Genomic DNA, 18631 nt, shown 5'->3' with positions numbered 1-18631 from the left:
CGAGGCAAAAGTAGAGGAAAGTGAAAGTGATAAGGAATTGTGAAAAGCATGTAAGAGAAAGAAGGGGAGTAACAGGGAAGTAACAAAGGAGAGAAGGGAAAATTGTTGCATGGTTAAAAACGAAATACACCACAACTATACGACCGTATCTCAAAAACAGGATTTTCTGTGACTAACTTCTGTTAGCTGTTCTCTGAGGTCAGTTTGAACCGTAATCTACCCAACAAAGGCATAAGTTATGGAGGAGCACAGGATATTTCTTGCCCAATTTTTTACACAATAAAAATCACAGGCTAAATTTCAATGCAAAAGCACACCTTGCCACTCTGTGACAATGAATGAAAAGGCCATTTTTCTTCAGATGTGGATGATCGGCCACCCCAGTCTGGGTTTGCGTCCCTACATGTCAAAGAGTAGAGGAGCAGACAACCATGGCAGAAATGACAGATGGTTAAAAGCATTGTCTCTCTGCTGCCCTTTCATCCCCTCATTTTCCCTACTCTGTCTCTCTCTATCTTTTTTATACTCTGTGCCCCGTCTCTCTTTGAATTCCTCTCTCCCCCCTATTCTGAACACTTACTTTTGGTTTCTGCTTTTCAGTACATGTACGAGGGTGTGAAGATCAGTGACCTGGCAGTGGACCTCTCCATTGTATGGAACGGCAATTTCATCATTGACAATCCAGAGAAGATTAAAGGTGCCTCTGTCATCTATCACTGCCATACCAGAGAAGTGTAAAGCACTCAATCTACAGGGTATAGATGGGTCATAGAGAGCACTTGAAGGCTCCTGAAGGGCCTTGAGAGAAAGTTCACAATAGAAGGGAGTGTTATCAAAGAGCACCCAATCACTTGTACACCTGAAGGGGTGAAGGATGATTTTTCATATTTGCTCAGCTTGGCTCTTACTGTTGCTTTTGGTTTCTTGTCCATCATCCTGCAAGGAAAGGTGCTTGTCAGCTGTCATGGTGGGTGGTACTTTAAATACATCCCCATTGACCAAAATATATGCATGCCATGAATTTTAACAGGCCTTGCTGTTATTTAAGGAAGTTCATTTACATGGGCATAAATAAAGGTTACTTACTGGAAAGGATGTAAAAGGCAAACTTCAAATAAGGGTTTATTGGATTACTCATGATCTTTTTCTCAATCCTTGAAATAGGTCATGTGCATAAACATGCCTTATTAAATTATTTTTATTGAATACACATGATGACTTTGCAGTTATTTGTGGCGATGACAGTGAAACTCAACTGTTTGAGTTTGTTTCTCTTTGTTATTTGATTACATTTTTTAGTTTACCGAATTGCACTCCCTGCTGGTCGAAATTTTGGTGCGTGTACAGGATATTTTATAGGTTTTCATATATTACAGTATTGTTACACTGTTGTCTCTGTTATCTTGCAGTGCATCTCTACAAATGCAGTGCCCTGCGGGACAGCTGTGGCATGTGTCTGCGGGCAGAGAGGAAGTTCCAGTGTGGCTGGTGTAGTGGTGAGGGCCGGTGCACCATGAAGCAGCACTGCCCTCCCATTTCCCCTTACGCTAGCCGCTGGCTGGATCTTTCTGCCAGGAATGTCAAATGTACCAACCCACGCATCACGGAGGTCTGTGGCTCATTAGTGCACTTGGGTTGTCTATTGCTGAGTCATTCTATTGAGCCATCAAGTTTAAGCATATGGTGAATCCAATAATGCAAACACAGCTAAGTAGTTAATTAAGTGGTTAGCTAAGAAGGAAATTAGTTTAGAAGTGGTTTCTGGGACCTGGGTACAAATTTGTAGTAGTTGTGTGCTTTTTCTACATCTGCTTTTTAAGATCCAGCGATTTATAAGTAAATGTTCTATTTAATTTATTTTTAAAATTTGAAGGAAATAGACAAAACAACTCATTGCATTAAAATAACTCCATCACTATCATGTTTCAAAACATGTCTGTCAGAGAAACTGAGTTGAACCAGGTTATTATAGTGAATAAAATACCTGATTTTGCTTCTATTTGCCATTACAGCAAGCGAGACATAGAGAAACAGGTTGATAGACTTTAGAGCGACAAAAAAAAATCTAACTCTATTCGAAGATTTTCAGAAGTTACTTTTCGAAATCAAATCTTTTATCTGTACATAATACTATCCGAAAACCACACGCCAGACACCTTTTTAACAAATACAAGTAGTTCATACTGTACATATCAGTAACTAACTCTAATTTTCTCTGTGGCCAACTTCCAGTTTTTCTTCCAAGTGCCTGTTTACCTGAGCCTATCTTACATTTTGTTCCATACCAGCTGAATACCCTAAGTGCTTGACAGCTAAACGTATTCAGTCTGTTTAGAAAGTGATGATGGATCTTTTATGTCACAAACTCCTGTTCATTCTCTTGAATGAGGCACAGTGGGTCAGGCACAGAGATGCAAGGCTCTTCCACTTCAAAGAGCCGGGAGCCTTTGATGTCCCTGTCACATTATTGGGGTTTTTGAAGGAGCTGCAGCCGAATGAATCAACTACTGAGCGCGGCTTGGGAGTGGAGGGAGTGTTGCTCCGGCATTGCTCCTGTTCTGTTCTGTAGGTCCAAAGGTTTCCTGCTGGGATGGTTAACTTGACACTGGAAAGGGCTGTGAATAGGTTTTCTCAAGGCTTTGTTATTCACTGCATTATTCATTAAAGTTTGCTTGGAATTATGGTGGATTTCAAGGTTTTCTGAAGAGACCCAGTTGCTATGAAAGCTGAGCATTTCACACACAGACTTATGGTATATTTACTTAATATTTGCTTCCCAAGAATAAATAAAGGCTACACAGATCCAGTTTTAAGTTTTTAAAGTGTGATTCTACTATTCCACATATTATGGGACAATATTTCTTGATCAAAATAGCCAAAAGTTTATATTATAAGGCAGCGCTCAAAACCAGTTTTTTAGTAAGAAATGAAAAAGTGTTTTCATTTTCTGATAATTGAAATTCTTTTTGGTTTGGCCAAGTTTAACTCTCTTTACAGCATCTTTTTCTCCAGTATGGAATATTGAATGTGCACATTATTTATGTGGAAAATAATATACAAAAATGATTCAAAAAATATCTACAAGAATGAAGCTTTATCAAAGAATATTTATTTAATTCCTCTCTTCTATGTAGGTGAACCCAGTTGCTGGACCTTTGGAAGGGGGCACACTGGTGACAATCCAGGGCTTGAACCTAGGTCTGTCCTTCTCTGAGCTGGTTGGTAACGTGGAAGTGGCAGGAGTGCAGTGCACACCACAGGAGGAGGGATACATCACTGCAGAACAGTAAGAGAAACTCCTCCCCTCCAGTACTAATAAACATTACTGATATAGTACTATTAAATAAATGCATGCACTCTCTCTCTCTCCTTCTTTCTACAATTTGTTTTTCCATAAAGACACTAGCACATTCTGAATAAGCTGGATACTCTGTGATGCCTCATCAGGTTGTAGGATTGTGCATGGGTCTTTGTATTGCTCTGGTGCAGTCAGAGCCAAAGGAAGAGACAGTCTTTGTGTCATTGTCGTTATAAGGCTGTCGGCACAGCTGTAATTGAAATGCGTTGCATGTCGCTGACTGGAGGGACAATCTGTTAGCCATGTGTTTCTCTCACAGCCATGTAATGCAATTGGGCTCAGGCTGCAGGGACTTTATTTATATCCTTCTAAAAAAGGGGGGGGGGGGGGTAAAAAAAGAAAAAAACATGCCAACAGAAAATTGGAAAACTCACGTGATGTATGAATAGAAGGGCTGGGCAGGGACGATTCATTGGGTGCTCTTATTGTATCGCAGGACAAGTTTCTTGTGCAGAGCTGTGCATTTGGCAGGGCCATTCATTTGGCACAAACAGTGCTTTAAAACATGGCATTACAGCTGTTACTACCATTAATTTCAGCGTGGGGTCAGTTGCTATAATGACTTATTCATGGCGTACTTTATCTTATTGACCTGACAGGCAATACTGATTTATTGAAGAATCCACTATGTTGTCATGGTAACCGGAGGTAATGGTGGGTGGCAATCGTGCTGGAGATGGGGAGGGGTGTAGTTTATCATTTGAGTTATACTGCTGTTATAGGTTTCCCATTCGGAAGAAAGATGGGCTTCTGTATTGACCCACAACTTCCATGAAAGTCTACCTCAATCACACCGGCCATCTTCCGGCAGTGCACTTCATAACAAATGTGATGCAGTGCAGTGATTCTTCTGTGTGTATGCCTGGATGCTGCTATTACTATTATGCACGATGCCTGTGTTTTTGTGCACCCACATACGCATTTTGTTTTTTTTCACTTTTTTGTCTTGAAAGGATTGTATGTGAGATGGCTGCAGCTCCTGAAGGAAGTACTCCAGGTCCAGTTATGCTGTGTGTTGGTGAATGTAGACCAGAGCTACGAGCACAATCTTCCCAGCTCTACTCCTTTGTGGTAACTCTGACACTGAAACATGTGTAACTTGTCCAGTTTTTCCAAAACAAACTTAAAGTGTTTGCATGATTGTAGGTAAAAGCTAACCAGTTTGATCAGTTCAGGCAACTGCAATCATCAACTGGCAAGGAAGAGAATAAGACTCTCAATGCATTTTAAGTGCAGCACAGACTGTGCACAAGACAGTTTAAAAAATAATTAGGAATGACTTTTCAACTGTGGTATTTTTGTTAATGGCTGATGAAAACAATGTTCTGGTTTATTGCACCTTATCCCAAAGAGGGCTCTGTTTCTGAGCATGTGGTGTAGTATTACTCGTTTTTAAAATAATTATAGCCTTGATAGTCAATAAATTATTAGACCTTGGTCTACCTTTTATAACAATTTTGCTCTTAACTTTTTAGTTCTACAGAGACTTACTGAGCCAAGGCTGGAAGAACAGGGTTTATCAGAATCCCACAGATAATAAGACATATTGTATTTTGCGTTGGAACGTATGCTAAATGAAACATGAATGATTTTCTTTTTCTTCCAAAGACCCCTGCAATGTTGGCACTGACTCCAGGCCGAGGACCTGAATCTGGGGGCACCAAGGTCACTGTAGTCGGGGAGAATCTAGGGGCTGGCAGTACTGTTAATGTGTACTTTGGTAATCAGACATGCGAGCTATACAGGTGAGTAATATAACCCCTTGACATCATCTTAATCTCACATTAAAAATGATTCCTGACTCACAAACACTAAATTTAGATTGCCTCTGCGCAATATTAAAGATTTAGCCTTCACTAATATCAATTAAAAACTGTATGAGGTCACTCTTTTAAAAAAGCACACCTTTGATACAATTATGTGTCTGTGCGTTAAATTAAAAGTCTTTGATGATTTGTGAGGAGATGATGAAACTCACTGTAGTAAGTTTTGTTCTCTGTGTATTTATAGATATCTATTTAAAGTTCAAAATGCCTCACATGGTAGCAGTCAGGTGGGTGAGGCAAGGAAGCCATTAATTTGAGCACCCTCTAATTACAGTGTTCCATCCCTAATGTGTCTGTAACGAGGAAGAGATGGGACAGACTATAATGAATCCTCTCCTCTCACTGTAATGCGCATGGCTCATAGTGACGTGAAGTCTGCCACTGCAGCACCGAGTGGGCAGTCACAATCAAAGGCATGAATAAATCTCTCGTTTGGTAATCTCACCAGGAGGACCAAGTCGGAGATTGTGTGCTTCTCTGCTCCATCGGTGACTGGAGCGGGGCCAGTACAAGTCAGTTTGAGTGTTGACCGCGCCAAGGTTCCTGGAAGCCTGACCTTTGAGTACATAGAAGACCCCACAGTACAGCGCATTGAGCCCCTGTGGAGCATTACCAGGTAACATAAAAAAAATTAAGTACTGAATAAATGCTGTTACAAGCCTAATCAGAGGATCATGTCACAATTAAAAAAGTGCAAATGATCTCATCTTGCAAGTGACAGTTTTCATGTTGCAAAATGTGTTGCAGATGATGTATGTGTGAAAGAGGACTTCATGCACTTCATGTTTAACTGCTTTCTGTCTGCTGTCTGAACAGCATTAAAATCATAAATATCCAATACTTCATTTAGATTAAATCAACACCCACACACAAGTTGTGAATCTATGTGTAAAGTCAGTGGCACAGAAAAACTTGTACTATGTGTGATTCACTTTTCTCAAAAAATGGGTACAATTCCCATAAAATTTCCTTTTTATGAAGCCTATAACGTTCAGTTTTTATTGATGCTGTCACAGAGGTGTTAATTTAATTATATGGACCGTGGTAACAGTAATAGTTTTGTGCTGGTTTATACCGAGCCGTTTCTAATGTTCTGCCCCCCTCATGCATGTAACCTGAAAGGATAAAAAAATAAAAACACTTCTCAACATAAAGAAGTCCAAGACAACAACACAATATTATGAAATACAGATGTTGTTCCAGGACTGCACTGCACAGATAAGCTTCAGTGTTCATTGACTAAAGCCCAATCCCTCTTGGCCCAACACTTGGCCCTAGTCCTCCCATTTCTTTTGGCAATGGAGGAGTAGTGGTCCTTTAGTCCTCTAACCAGGGCGTAGAGGACAATCTAGACAGCTAGAGAACAACTACCCTTTTAATACCCAAAGAAACAGGACGCCCTACATTATTTGTTAAAACGAATCATTTCTGACCAAAGTAATGTGGCGTTGGCTTTCTTTGTCAAGAAGCAGGTCATTTAGGTGTTAAGCTCCATTTACTCCTATATATTGAGAATTATCTCACAAACAACCCCTACGTGAATTGAAGCCAGTTTCGGTACAATGGGATTAATAATACGGCTCTCCATAGAAAGTCTCCCAGGAAATCTGAGAGTTTGGCAATACTGTCAGGGTTGCAGAGATATTATCAAGTCACTAGCCACAACATTGTTATCTATATAAACAATCTTAGTTGAAAAAAACCACAAACAAACCATCTTTGACTCAAATATTCATGATTCTACATGAATGAGTTCTATGCAGTTAATATTACAATAATGAACCTGCTACATGAACATTTCTATCGCAGTTGAAGGGTGCACTACCTGGACTCTGCTAAATAAAAGATGGCACTTAATTTGAGTTAGGGTGGGATTACTCGGCACTACGTCCCTGCAGATTAGACTTCAGAGAGACACCCTGGCCCTCAGCCTAGTGACAGGAGGAGCTTTGTGGAGCTGCAATCAAGAGCCCTCATCATGAATGTGCATTCCCACTATGAGGCACTACAAGCTTAGGTAGCCTTTGAAGTGTGAGAAGAGAAGGATTGGCACTCTGTCAGGCTGACTCGACTGACCAGTTTTTTTAAGCATTTTTCCTCCTCTCCTGTATTTTGACCTCTTTGTCTCACTTTTCCGACTTTCTACTTCCACATTTTTCTAAGCTCGCACTGCAGTTCAGGTTATTCAGAGATTAGAGCGTGTTGTTTATTTTAATCACATCTAGCGCAGATATGTAAACAAGCAGCACCTGTATTCGTGCTATGCCAGTCTCGCAGTTATGGATGAATATAAAATAGCAGCCAGCTGGTTCTCCGTTTGATCTGTCCAATAACAAAGCCTGAGCTACCATCCCAGCTATACCTCCTCAAGCCTGCATTAATGCAGGTTTTCTGGGAAATGTTTAAAAACACTGATGTCTCTGTGGTTATCAGTCTAATTTAAATCATGATGAAAAAGCAGCAGCAGGTTTTAGCCGGTTGCTTTGAGAGTATTGTGCACGTATGTGCTTGTTTGAACAATAAATATGTATTTCTTTCCTCTAAACAGTGGACACACCACTCTGACCGTGACTGGCACCAATCTGGATGTAGTTCAGGAACCACGCGTCAGAGTCAAATATGCTGGACATGAATCTGTCAATGTGAGTGTAAAAAAACGCTGATTTATAGTTATATTTAGTTTTTAAAAATCATACGTCAATGAATTTACTCTAAATCTGTGATTTGTTAAGATTGTGTTTAGACAGATTCAGTGCTGTTGTATACTCATTTTTATAATGTGATTGAAGAGGAAGAGGTTTTGGGAGGAAAAAAGAAGTTAGAACAGGTTTACATAAAGAATCATTCCAAAAGAAGATTTTAAAAAATGATATGGATGAACAACTCACTTTTTGGAGGTGATTTATGGAGCTAATTCTGCTCGCCTGAACTGCTCAGGCGGGTCGCTCAAAGTGATTGATTGTTATAAAGTGTTGGGACCCTGTTGGCAAAAGGCCAGGGTCCTTTGGGTGTTTGGTTTACCTGAAGTTTTCCACTTCTTACTAGTCATGGATTTGCTTTAGGACTGCACCCTGGCAGAAAAGATAACTATTGCAGAGATGCCAGAGAGAGAATGATGGCATTATTTGCCTGCACGAATGTTAGAGAAAACAAGGAACTTCAGTTTTTGTGTTTGATAAATTAGGGTGTTTTTATGTGGAACATGTTGTATGTGAGAAGTTTGCCCAGAGCCAATTAAATGATGTGTTAACGATGCCAGCCCAAATTTTCAGCCAGTCAATTAAAGCTGCATGTTCTACAGTGTTACTGGCAAAGCTGAGATCTGAAGGGATTAAAGTTGAACTTTAACCCGAAACGGCTGCTAGAAAAGGGTCACTGCTGAATTTAATGAGGGCAGCAACTTTATCACACATATCTTGAAAACATAACTGGAATTACTTGAAAATGTTAAGAATCACAAAAGCATTTAATTTACTTCAAATAGCTTTCTGTGCAAAAGTAGATCTGACTAAAGCTAACTAGAAACTGGTGTCAAGCTGGTGAAATTTAAAGGGACAGCTCATTTTTAAAGGAGACTTTGAAGAAGTACAGGGGTGAAAACCCCCACAGAATTGCACTCTAGTAATCAAGTGACTGGCTTAATATGAAACAGATTCTAGTAGATATAAACTTGTATATCATAATACGTACAGTCTGGCTGCTGTAATATTTCACTCACTACATCGCCAGGTTGTGGATAATGTGGTGTAACTTAGAAAACCTGATCTGATTCTTCTCCAGGTGTGCAAAGTTCTGAACACAACCACCATCAGCTGCTTCGCTCCATCTCTGAAGATGGAGTACACCACAGACCATGAGACAGTGAAACATGTGGATGAGTTTGGATTTGTCTTCAACAATGTCCAAGCTCTGCTCACCTATAACAACACAAGCTTTATCTACTACCCCAACCCTTACCTGGAGCCCCTCAGCCTTTCGGGTGTTTTGGAGCAGAAACCTGGAGCTCCCATCATACTCAAAGTAAGTTGACAGAGAGCTTCCCAGAAATGAGTCTAGTTTCATTTCCCATTTCAGAGTAAGGCAAAACCTTAAAAACAGTAAGTGGCTTTCATAACAGCATTTGTTTTATCTTCAGTACACATAACCTAATGTAATTCTATCCTTATGCTCAGTGCTATAAATAGTCTGTTGCTTCAGTGATCAAAAAAATCGTATCCCATTTGATCAGATTTTATTTCTTCCACACACATCAACCCCTCTGTTACCCCATTAATTTTTATGCCTTTTTAATAAATATTTCAGACCATGGTGGACATAACTGCTGACTTTTTCTGTCTGATGTTCTTCTCCCTGTGAACTCAAATGCTTCCTGTCAAAGAACGGACAACACTTCTTTTGTACTAAAATAGATTTTTTTCTGCCTGACTTTTCTTCCCTTTACTTCATGTGCCACTGCAAGGAAGTTAAATCTTTAGCTACGTTTGCCAAGAGAGAACAGCATGGCATATTGGTTTGTGTCTTGAAGTAATCTGCCTTTGTTAGCTAAAATAATTTAGCAGCTTTCTTGCAAAAAAAATGACTCTGTGGCAGTCCACAGTGCAGTACAGAAACTGACTGAAAGCCTTCTTCGCAAGGCAAAATCCAAGGCAAAGGGATGTGATCAGTGCTGTTTGTTTTGTCTCTCAGCAAGAATATGCAAAAACTACCCAAGCTGAATTTCATAAAACTTGATGGAAAGGTGCAGAATGGGGACCAGAAAAACCAATTAACTTTTGGTTCTTTGCAAACTTGCAAAGTAGCGCCTAGGCCCTGGCAGGTGATGTGCTCTGTGAATGCCCTTATAGCTGATTACGCTAACTCCACTGATGCATAAACATTGAATGATGCTAAAGCATACTATTTTTCTGTTGAACAGTTACTTGTCTGGTCAAATAGTTCATGCACAGAATCATGTTTTTAATTGGATCTCTTAGACCAAACAAACATTTTTTTTTTAGATTCTCAGTGCAGAGTTTAGTTTTAATGTATGAGCTGTTTGGTCTTAAAATGTGAAATGCGCTTGATATATTTTAATTTTATATTATATGTTGCAGGGACGTAACCTGGTGCCATCTGCATCTGGTGGAGCTAGGCTCAACTACACGGTGCTGATCGGGGATACACCTTGTTCTCTTACTGTGTCGGACACTCAGTTACTCTGTGAGCCACCAAACCTCACCGGGCAACACAAAGTTCTGGTCAGTTTCAACTCTCTGCCTATCCGGCAATTCTCTGTCTGTCTGTCCATCTGTTTCCCTGTCTGCATGAATGTGGGTCACTCTCTGTAGGTCAGTGCTTGTCTGTATTTGTGGGTCATTGACAGGCTTTCACTTAGTCGTTGGCTTTCTGTCATTGTTTGTCACTCATGGTCTAGTAGGTTCCAAAGTAGAGAACATTGCCTTCTACAATTATTGACATGCACTCTCGCAAGTATTGACAGTAGAGCTATTAAAAGAAAACTAACCGTGTGTGCCTGGATATTAGTTTATTCAAAGGCAACTATACAGGCAAATCTTTTAACATTTGATGTGATCTTTTTATTCATTTATTTTTTGGCTTTGCCTTTTTTTTTTTAACAGGTTTTAAAGATTTTATTGAAAATCTTTAAATCTTTAAATTTTATCGTGCAATTATTCAGGTTCAAGTCGGCGGACTCCACATCTCTCCAGGAGAGGTTCACATCCGATCTGACAGCCTGCTCACCCTTCCTGCTATCCTCAGTATCACAGCTGGAGGAGGGCTGCTCCTCATCATCGTTGTAATAGTTCTGCTGGCCTACAGACGGAAGTCACATGAGAACGACCTCACTTTGAAGCGCCTGCAGATGCAGATGGACAATCTGGAATCCAGAGTGGCTCTGGAGTGCAAAGAGGGTCAGTACGATCTAAAAGATAAAAATATCTTAAATCCGCTCAATCATATTCCCAAATTAACATGAAATTTATAATTGCATTATATTCTTTTAAAAGCTTATGTCAGAATTATGTGTACAAAATGATTTACAGTGCTGTGAAAAAGCATTTGCCCGCTTCCTGAATTCTTATTTTATTGCATATTTGTCACAGATGTTTCAGATCACATGAGAGCTCAGATAACCTGAGATGTGAAAAAAGTAATCCTCCCTCTTTGTTAAATCGTGAATTAGCTGTGATTAACCACATTTTGTGAAAAGCTGACTTCAATTTTACAAGCTACACTCAGCCTTGACAGGACTCTTTCTGACAAATTGAATGTGCTAAAAGATCACAAAAAGAAACACATCATGCCACAATCGAAAGAAAAATGAGAACCAGAGTCGCTGACATCAGTCTAAAAAGGGTTACAGAAGCATTTCTAAGGCTTTGGGGCTCAACCGAACCAGAGTGAGAACATGGAAGAGCGCATTGATGACTTGTCCAAGAGGTCACAAAAGAACCCAGACAGCATGTAAACACCTGCAGGCCTCTCTTGCCTCAGTTGAGGTCATTGATTAATGATTCAAAAATAAGAAAGAGACTGAGCAAAAACGGCATTCATAGGAGACCTCCAAGTTGAAAACCACTGACAACCAAAAAGAACAAAGACACATCTGCCAGAAAACATCTGGATGATCTCCAAAACTTTTGGGAAAATATTCTGTGGATAACTTTTTGCCCTTAAAAATCAATCATTTGAAAACTGCATTTTGTATTAACTCGGATCATCTTAGTCTAACAATAAAGCTTGTCTGATCTGAAACATGTAAATACGACAAATGTGAAAAACCCCCCCCCCAAAACTAGGCATATGCTTTTTCACAGCACTATATAAGGTGGCTTGATTAAAAGATGAGCAAAGTTATAATTAATATTCAAGCTATAGATATGTAATTTCAAAGATGCAAATGTAAAAGTTTCTTATTTGGAATTACTGTCTTACACTACTAAAATGTTGGGCAAAACATTTTATACATGTGTCATGTGCAGCCTTTGCAGAACTACAGACTGACATCAATGAATTAACCAGTGATCTGGACAGAGCCGGCATTCCCTACTTGGACTATCGCACTTATGCCATGAGAGTTCTCTTCCCCGGTATTGATGATCATCCTGTCCTCAGAGAATTGGAGGTGAGGAACCTTTGAAGAAGAGGCTGCAACACTTGAATGCAGTGTCAACCATTTTTCTGACGCCTTGACCTTAAAGCTTCAGTATACTCCAAAAATAATTGCTACTGGCTTTTTGGCCAAAGCTGTCAAACTGTCTGTGGGAATATTCACATCAGTTTGAGGTCAAAAAGTTCTGGATCTCTGCCCATAAAAAGCAAAAGTATATACCTGATTAAAATTTGACTGCACTCTATTTCAAGGTCACTTCCAGTGCTCCTGCTATTTTCACATCCCTGACTGGTAGGCCTGTTCAGACCACTTGAACTTGCACATTTGTAATGCCTGCTGAATCTGCTCCACTGTGTCAAAACACCAACCATGCAACTTGATTTCCATTTTCGGGAAGAGAATGGGAAGTAGTTTGAGTGGAGACTGTGGCTTTACAATTGACTGGTGCCACTCCTAACCTGGGGCACCTTCTTCTAGCTTGGGCACTGTGGAGACCAAACTCACCACCAGTAATTATCCTTGACATAAAGGTTGAGTCAGTTTTGCAGAGAAGTTGATTTTTGCTTTCGAGTTCGAGGTCCCTGCACATAAGTGGACAGAAAGGGACTTCAAGGAGGAAATCTACTGTAAAACAGCTGCAAAGCTGTCAATGGTGAAGACCTTCACAAGAAGTGTCCAAATTTTATTAATTTTTTGAATTTGAGTAGTTTTTGACTGCAGCTCATACTGGGAATTAGTTGCTTCCATTAATCTCTGAACCTTCTACTGGTTTTGAAGTCATTTCTTTTTCTTATTCTTATTTGAAAGAAGTGTTTTCATTATTGTCTCAAAGGATAGGCAAATTATTTCATTTTTGAGGCATTCTCTATTCAGTTTTTAAGAAAATCTGGAGAAAAAAAGTATTCAGCTTTTAATTTTTTTGTGTAAAAAAAAAAAAAAAGAAGCTTGGAATGTAAAGGTCATGGCTGATGTTACCAATTAAAGATAGTTTAATCAAGCTATTATTAGGGTACAAATTATAGCACTTCTTAAGAACCAACTAACTCTCTAGAAATCCTCTGATTGCACTTGACACATAACAAAGGTTCTTTATTTAGTGCAAAAAAGGTTTTTATTAATTCTTATATATTCCTTTAAAGCTACACTTTTAATGGTGCCGCAGTTCTCTAAGCATTTGCATAACCTTCACTCACTTCTAGGCAAAGGCTTTAGCAACATCAGTAATTCTGGTTTGTACCGACCCTGTGAAGGGGAGAATTTTTACTCTGTTCTGTATTTCTGTTATAACTCGTCCATGAGTGTGTACCATCTAATGAGCGCACTCACCTTTCTGTGTGTGCAAAAATGCATGATGCGTGCAGGTGCCAGGGAGCGGACAGGCGAATGTGGAGAAAGCCTTGAAGCAGTTTGCTCAGCTGGTGAATAATAAGGTTTTCCTGCTGACATTCATACGCACACTGGAGCTGCAGCGCTCCTTCTCCATGCGTGACCGCGGCTACGTTGCCTCGCTCATCATGACCGCTCTGCAGGGACGGCTGGAGTACGCCACAGACATCCTGAAACATCTGCTCTCAGATCTTATAGAACGCAATCTGGAGAGCAAGAACCACCCCAAACTACTCCTCCGCAGGTAAACCAAATCATTCACAGTGCTAAAACCCAATTAACAAACAGCTGTGTAACATACCGAGTTATTTTTTGTCAGCTGAAAACTTTCATTTCCAGTTCTTTGGTAAGATGTAAGATGCATAAATCTAAGGTAAAATTGCAGAACAGAACAGAACATGAATTCATTTATTTAAAGTGATATCAGAGAGAGTGGTCCTACTGAGCCACAGTCTTGTGGCTTTTGTGGACAAAGCAGAATTTAGATCTCTAGTCAGATCTCAGCTGTGCTTGCAGAAAAGAAGAAATCAATTGTTCTTCAAAATTTTTAAAGAAAGTCCCTAAAAGCTAGACATACAAGAAAGTCAGAAATTTGAAAAGCCCATTAAATTTGGGTTTGGAGGTCATGTCGGGTACATCATTCAGTTTCGCAACACTGGACTCCCGTTTCTCTGTGGTGAGAGGATTTAAACTAGAGATTTTTTCGGTCACAAACCTGACCAATTCTGATCAATGCCGCTTATCTTTTGGCATAGATAATTCCTTTGTGCATTGTTCTTTCCGGCCCAGTTACTGCACTTCTGATGGTTGAATAACTAGGCCAGTAACGGGAAGCCCACCTTTGTACAGCTTTGTTTTGTGCAGCAGTGTGAAACATCCGCTATGAGTCTGAGAAACAGGATGCCTGAGCAGACAGGTGAAAGACAGGAGTGTTAAAAGTGATAGAGAGTGGGAGGGACTGGCAGAGGAGGAGAACCTAATGGGGAAGAGTGAGTGCAGCGGCAGCAGAGTTGTTGTCAGTCTGACTTATCTTCTGTGTGCCACTCATGAAACATTCAGCTGTAGCTCACATTTCTTTCCCCATCACCTCTCCTCTTCCTCCCTTCTCTCGCCTCTCTCCCTTTTTCCTCCACCTCTGGTTATCTGCCGATTGTTTTCCCAGTGCTGAGACCGGCCTACTGAATGTTTCATGAGGTCTTAAAAAAAAAAGAGGGGGGGGGTTGCTCTCACAATCTGACGCACACTCATTAAATATAAGGATGAGTTCACATGGGAGCTGGTACAACAAGAACTTGTTAGCCCAAACATGCAGCTCTTGCGGAAGCACTCTAAAGTTTAATGGGACGCCGTCAACAGTAGATTCAGTGCAGGTTAAGATTGAAAATTGGGTAAGAACAAAAAAAAATGTGCGACAGAGAAGCAGCAGGTTTAGGACAGGGAATTTGTAGCTAAAATGCTGTAGGCCTTGGATCGGATTTAAAAATTGCCACAGAAATATATTTCTTTACATATTTAGTTAGAATATATGACAGTAAATCATAAAATTTTTACCCATCTGGACTCATGTAAAGTAGCTAAGTGCAGACACTGCAAGGAAGAAACAGAGTGACTCAAAGTGGCCATCAAACCTGTCTCTAAGCAATTATGTCATGACCCAAAAATGCTGGGCACTAGCAGCACTTAACCTAAAGTCTGCTGGAGTCTGGGTCCTTCGAGACCAAGCGGCTATATCATCAGAACTCTCCTTGTTAAATTTTTCTTTGGTTTCAACAATGCCAAGCTCTTCTACGTCTTAAATTATAAAGAATAATCAGACCACTCCAGCTCTCAGAGGGGTGCCGTTTGCTAATAAATGAGTACACTCTCTCTTTGTCTTACAGAACAGAGTCAGTGGCAGAGAAGATGCTGACAAACTGGTTTGCTTTCTTGCTCCACAAATTTCTCAAGGTAAAATGAAATCCTTCTTACATCTTACTGCTAAGATGGCGAGAGCTACTATGGCTTTGCTTAAAGTTATTTGCATTGATTCTGAAATACACTGCTGTGCATGTTTTTGTTGCGGCTGTGATTTTAAATGCCTAATATCGATGTGTTCTAACAACACCCTGGAAGGATAATGGTTACCTGCGAGGTCAAACATGTCTCCAGCTTTGTATAAAAGCTCAATTTTATTATGTTTGATGTGTCATGCTCCAGTTACTCAGTCTCATCATCTCTGCTGATGAATACTGATTTCCATCCTTCCCTTCACTACTTTTTTTACGTCTTCTTTTCCTTTCTCCCACCTTTCAACCTAATCCCTGGGTTCTTTTCCAAAACAAAGGAGTGTGCTGGCGAGCCTCTCTTCATGCTGTTCTGTGCCATCAAACAGCAAATGGAGAAAGGACCCATAGACTCCATCACAGGAGAGGCACGCTATTCCCTGAGTGAAGACAAACTCATCCGCCAGCAGATTGAATACAAGACGCTGGTGAGTCACAAAGACATGGATAGAGAGAGAGAAAAAAACCTCTCTACCTTTTGTCTGCTTTAATTTTTGCACATCTCTTGGCAAAGTGCCTTGACAGATCCCCAGAAATGTTGAATATGCCAAGGCTGTGGTTATAATTTGATGATTGCTTTGAATGTTTGCATACCTTTGATAAGATGAAATAAACATTCTTGCATAGCCAGATGCCCATTTCGTTAAGCTTAAAATTCAACAAAACTTTTTCGGAAAAGTTTTTTTTTCTCTCTTTTTTGAGAAAAAAGATCTGATGAGACATTTGCTTGATTTTAACCTTTGCTTGATTTTATCATATTAAATAGCATCATGTATAGCTATACTGCTTCACTGCAAATTCCATTTTTAAAGAGGTTCACACACTTGCCTCAAAACCCCGTACAACAAATATCCTTTTTAATCAAACACAGTTTCCACTGGACATCGTTCACCCAACTTAGTGAAAAAAAGATTATTATATTAGCTACCTTTACAATTACAAATATTAGACTGAGTCTATATAAGCTTAACTGTCATGTGCTAAACCAGTACAGTCACGAGGTAAGACCACCTGGATAATGCAACATGTCTCTTTCTTTAACATTTCTTTTGAAATGAATCCAGCTGGGTTCCTCCAGCGCCCCATCAGAATAAGTTCCCCCTCAGGGTTTAGCTGCATGGCAGAGCCAGCCAGCGACAGGATGACACCTCTCTGATCGCCATGTCGGAGATTCTGAGAGGCTGTGTCTCATTACTTGTTTAATGCCCCTGCCAGAGCTGCACAACCACATCCTGGAGGTGTGAAATTACATTTCTGGCCAAGATGCTCTCCACCAGGACAGTTTGGTGAAGAGCAGGTAATGAAAGGACTTACGTATCAAGCAACACCTTCCTCTCTGCCTCCTTCCTTTTCTTCCCCCTTCTCTCTATCCTGGATCTCCAGACGCTGAGCTGTGTGAACCCCGACAATGAGAACAGCCCAGAAATCCCTGTCAAGGTGCTCAACTGTGACACCATTACCCAGGTGAAGGAGAAGATCCTGGATGCAGTGTACAAGAACATGCCGTACTCACAGCGGCCACGGGCTACAGACATGGATCTAGGTGAGGCTGCACAGAGTGCAATCCCATTGTGAAGGAATAATTTCAGTACAGTAATTGTGTTATATATTTTGAGGCAAAACTAAGACTGCACTATTTCTGTGGCACATCACATGTGAAATAATGACAGCTGGGGAAAACAGAGCAGAAATCGAGCATGCCAAAAGAGTTATCACAGATATTTCACTGAAGACTTATGACATCTAGAAAGGGCTCCACATCAGTTTCTTCAAGACTCCCCCCCACCCCACCTTACCTGTTTACAGCCCTAATCAGAACAACACTCTAACACTGACGTTAAACCGTTCTGACAGTGCACCTACACCTAGGCTTACGCCCACAACATGTCATCCAATACCGAATGACTCGGCACAAATCCAACTGACATGCACCTTCAAAGGCAGTAAATAAGATAACTTGTAGGTAGTGGCTGATCGTGCTTTGGGCTTGTAGTGTTATACCCTAAGGGGCTTTTCCAGGCTAGGGATTTGGAGAGGATCAGTTTCTCTTTGTTGCTTTGGGCAGCTTAAAGCTCTGTGAAGACACTGTCATTTTTATTTTGTTCACAGAATCACAATCACTTTAATTGTCAAGTAGAAATGCACAGGAAGCTGTCTTGGTGACACTTTGGTTGCTACACTTGACAACTTGCAGAGTTTGAAAGAATAAAATATAGCGCAAAAGGATAACATGACCTCAACTGCAGCGCCAAGGAGCAGACAAATGATCGACATTTGACAATATGTAACTGTCAAAAACTTGGGATACCAACATTCCTCAAAATGCCATATGTCACATATTTATTATAGATTGTATTTTCCTACAGAGTGGCGGCAGGGCAGAACAGCTCGTGTGGTTCTGCAGGATGAGGACATCACAACAAAGATAGAGAGCGACTGGAAGAGACTCAACACCCTCATGCACTACCAGGTCTGTTAATAACAATGATACCACAACTACAAGTAAAAACTGATTTTTGAGCTTATGAATAATTCAGTTATTTTTCTCTTTAATAGACGAGCGAAAAGCGCCCATTACAGTGTCTTATAATCAAGGTGATATGCTAAAACTTGCTTGTTTCTCCGACCAACGGCAGAGTAGATAAAACGGAGTCCAATCAGATAACCCACATCTGAAATGAATGATTTATTACAACAGCAGAATATAGTTAGACTTTGGCGTTCAGACTCCACTCTCCAAAGTTAAGTGATGTGTAAATATATGGATTGGTAAAAGGGAAGAGGGTCAGCAATTCGGCACAGAGATAGATGGGAATTTGTGCAGCTTAAGCAGACCACCAAACTGGGAGGCAGCTTGGTTTATAATACAAGAAGAGTGAGGCATGTGTATGTCCTAGTGTTCTCC

General features: G+C 40.3%; 1 protein-coding gene across 2 annotated transcripts in view; it reads left to right on the top strand.

Annotated features, from left to right (window-relative positions):
* LOC100702838 (plexin-A2) overlaps positions 1–18631 on the top strand; it is a 77936-nt gene that overhangs the window by 50012 nt on the left and 9293 nt on the right. For both annotated transcript variants that reach the window (XM_013276603.3, XM_025907133.1), the window contains 16 exons: positions 601–697; positions 1410–1609; positions 3135–3286; positions 4312–4429; positions 4967–5103; positions 5633–5800; positions 7733–7826; positions 8965–9204; positions 10278–10421; positions 10862–11096; positions 12168–12310; positions 13660–13928; positions 15565–15631; positions 16008–16154; positions 17110–17269; positions 18093–18196. In XM_013276603.3, the coding sequence (XP_013132057.2) occupies positions 601–697; positions 1410–1609; positions 3135–3286; positions 4312–4429; positions 4967–5103; positions 5633–5800; positions 7733–7826; positions 8965–9204; positions 10278–10421; positions 10862–11096; positions 12168–12310; positions 13660–13928; positions 15565–15631; positions 16008–16154; positions 17110–17269; positions 18093–18196 (2475 nt within the window). The remainder of the gene's footprint in view (positions 1–600; positions 698–1409; positions 1610–3134; positions 3287–4311; positions 4430–4966; positions 5104–5632; positions 5801–7732; positions 7827–8964; positions 9205–10277; positions 10422–10861; positions 11097–12167; positions 12311–13659; positions 13929–15564; positions 15632–16007; positions 16155–17109; positions 17270–18092; positions 18197–18631) is intronic.

This window comes from Oreochromis niloticus, linkage group LG5 (assembly GCF_001858045.2).
Source record: "Oreochromis niloticus isolate F11D_XX linkage group LG5, O_niloticus_UMD_NMBU, whole genome shotgun sequence".
NCBI classification, from domain to species: domain Eukaryota; kingdom Metazoa; phylum Chordata; class Actinopteri; order Cichliformes; family Cichlidae; genus Oreochromis; species Oreochromis niloticus.
Note: the sequence above shows the minus strand (reverse complement) of the source record. Positions and strands in the feature narration are given on the sequence as shown.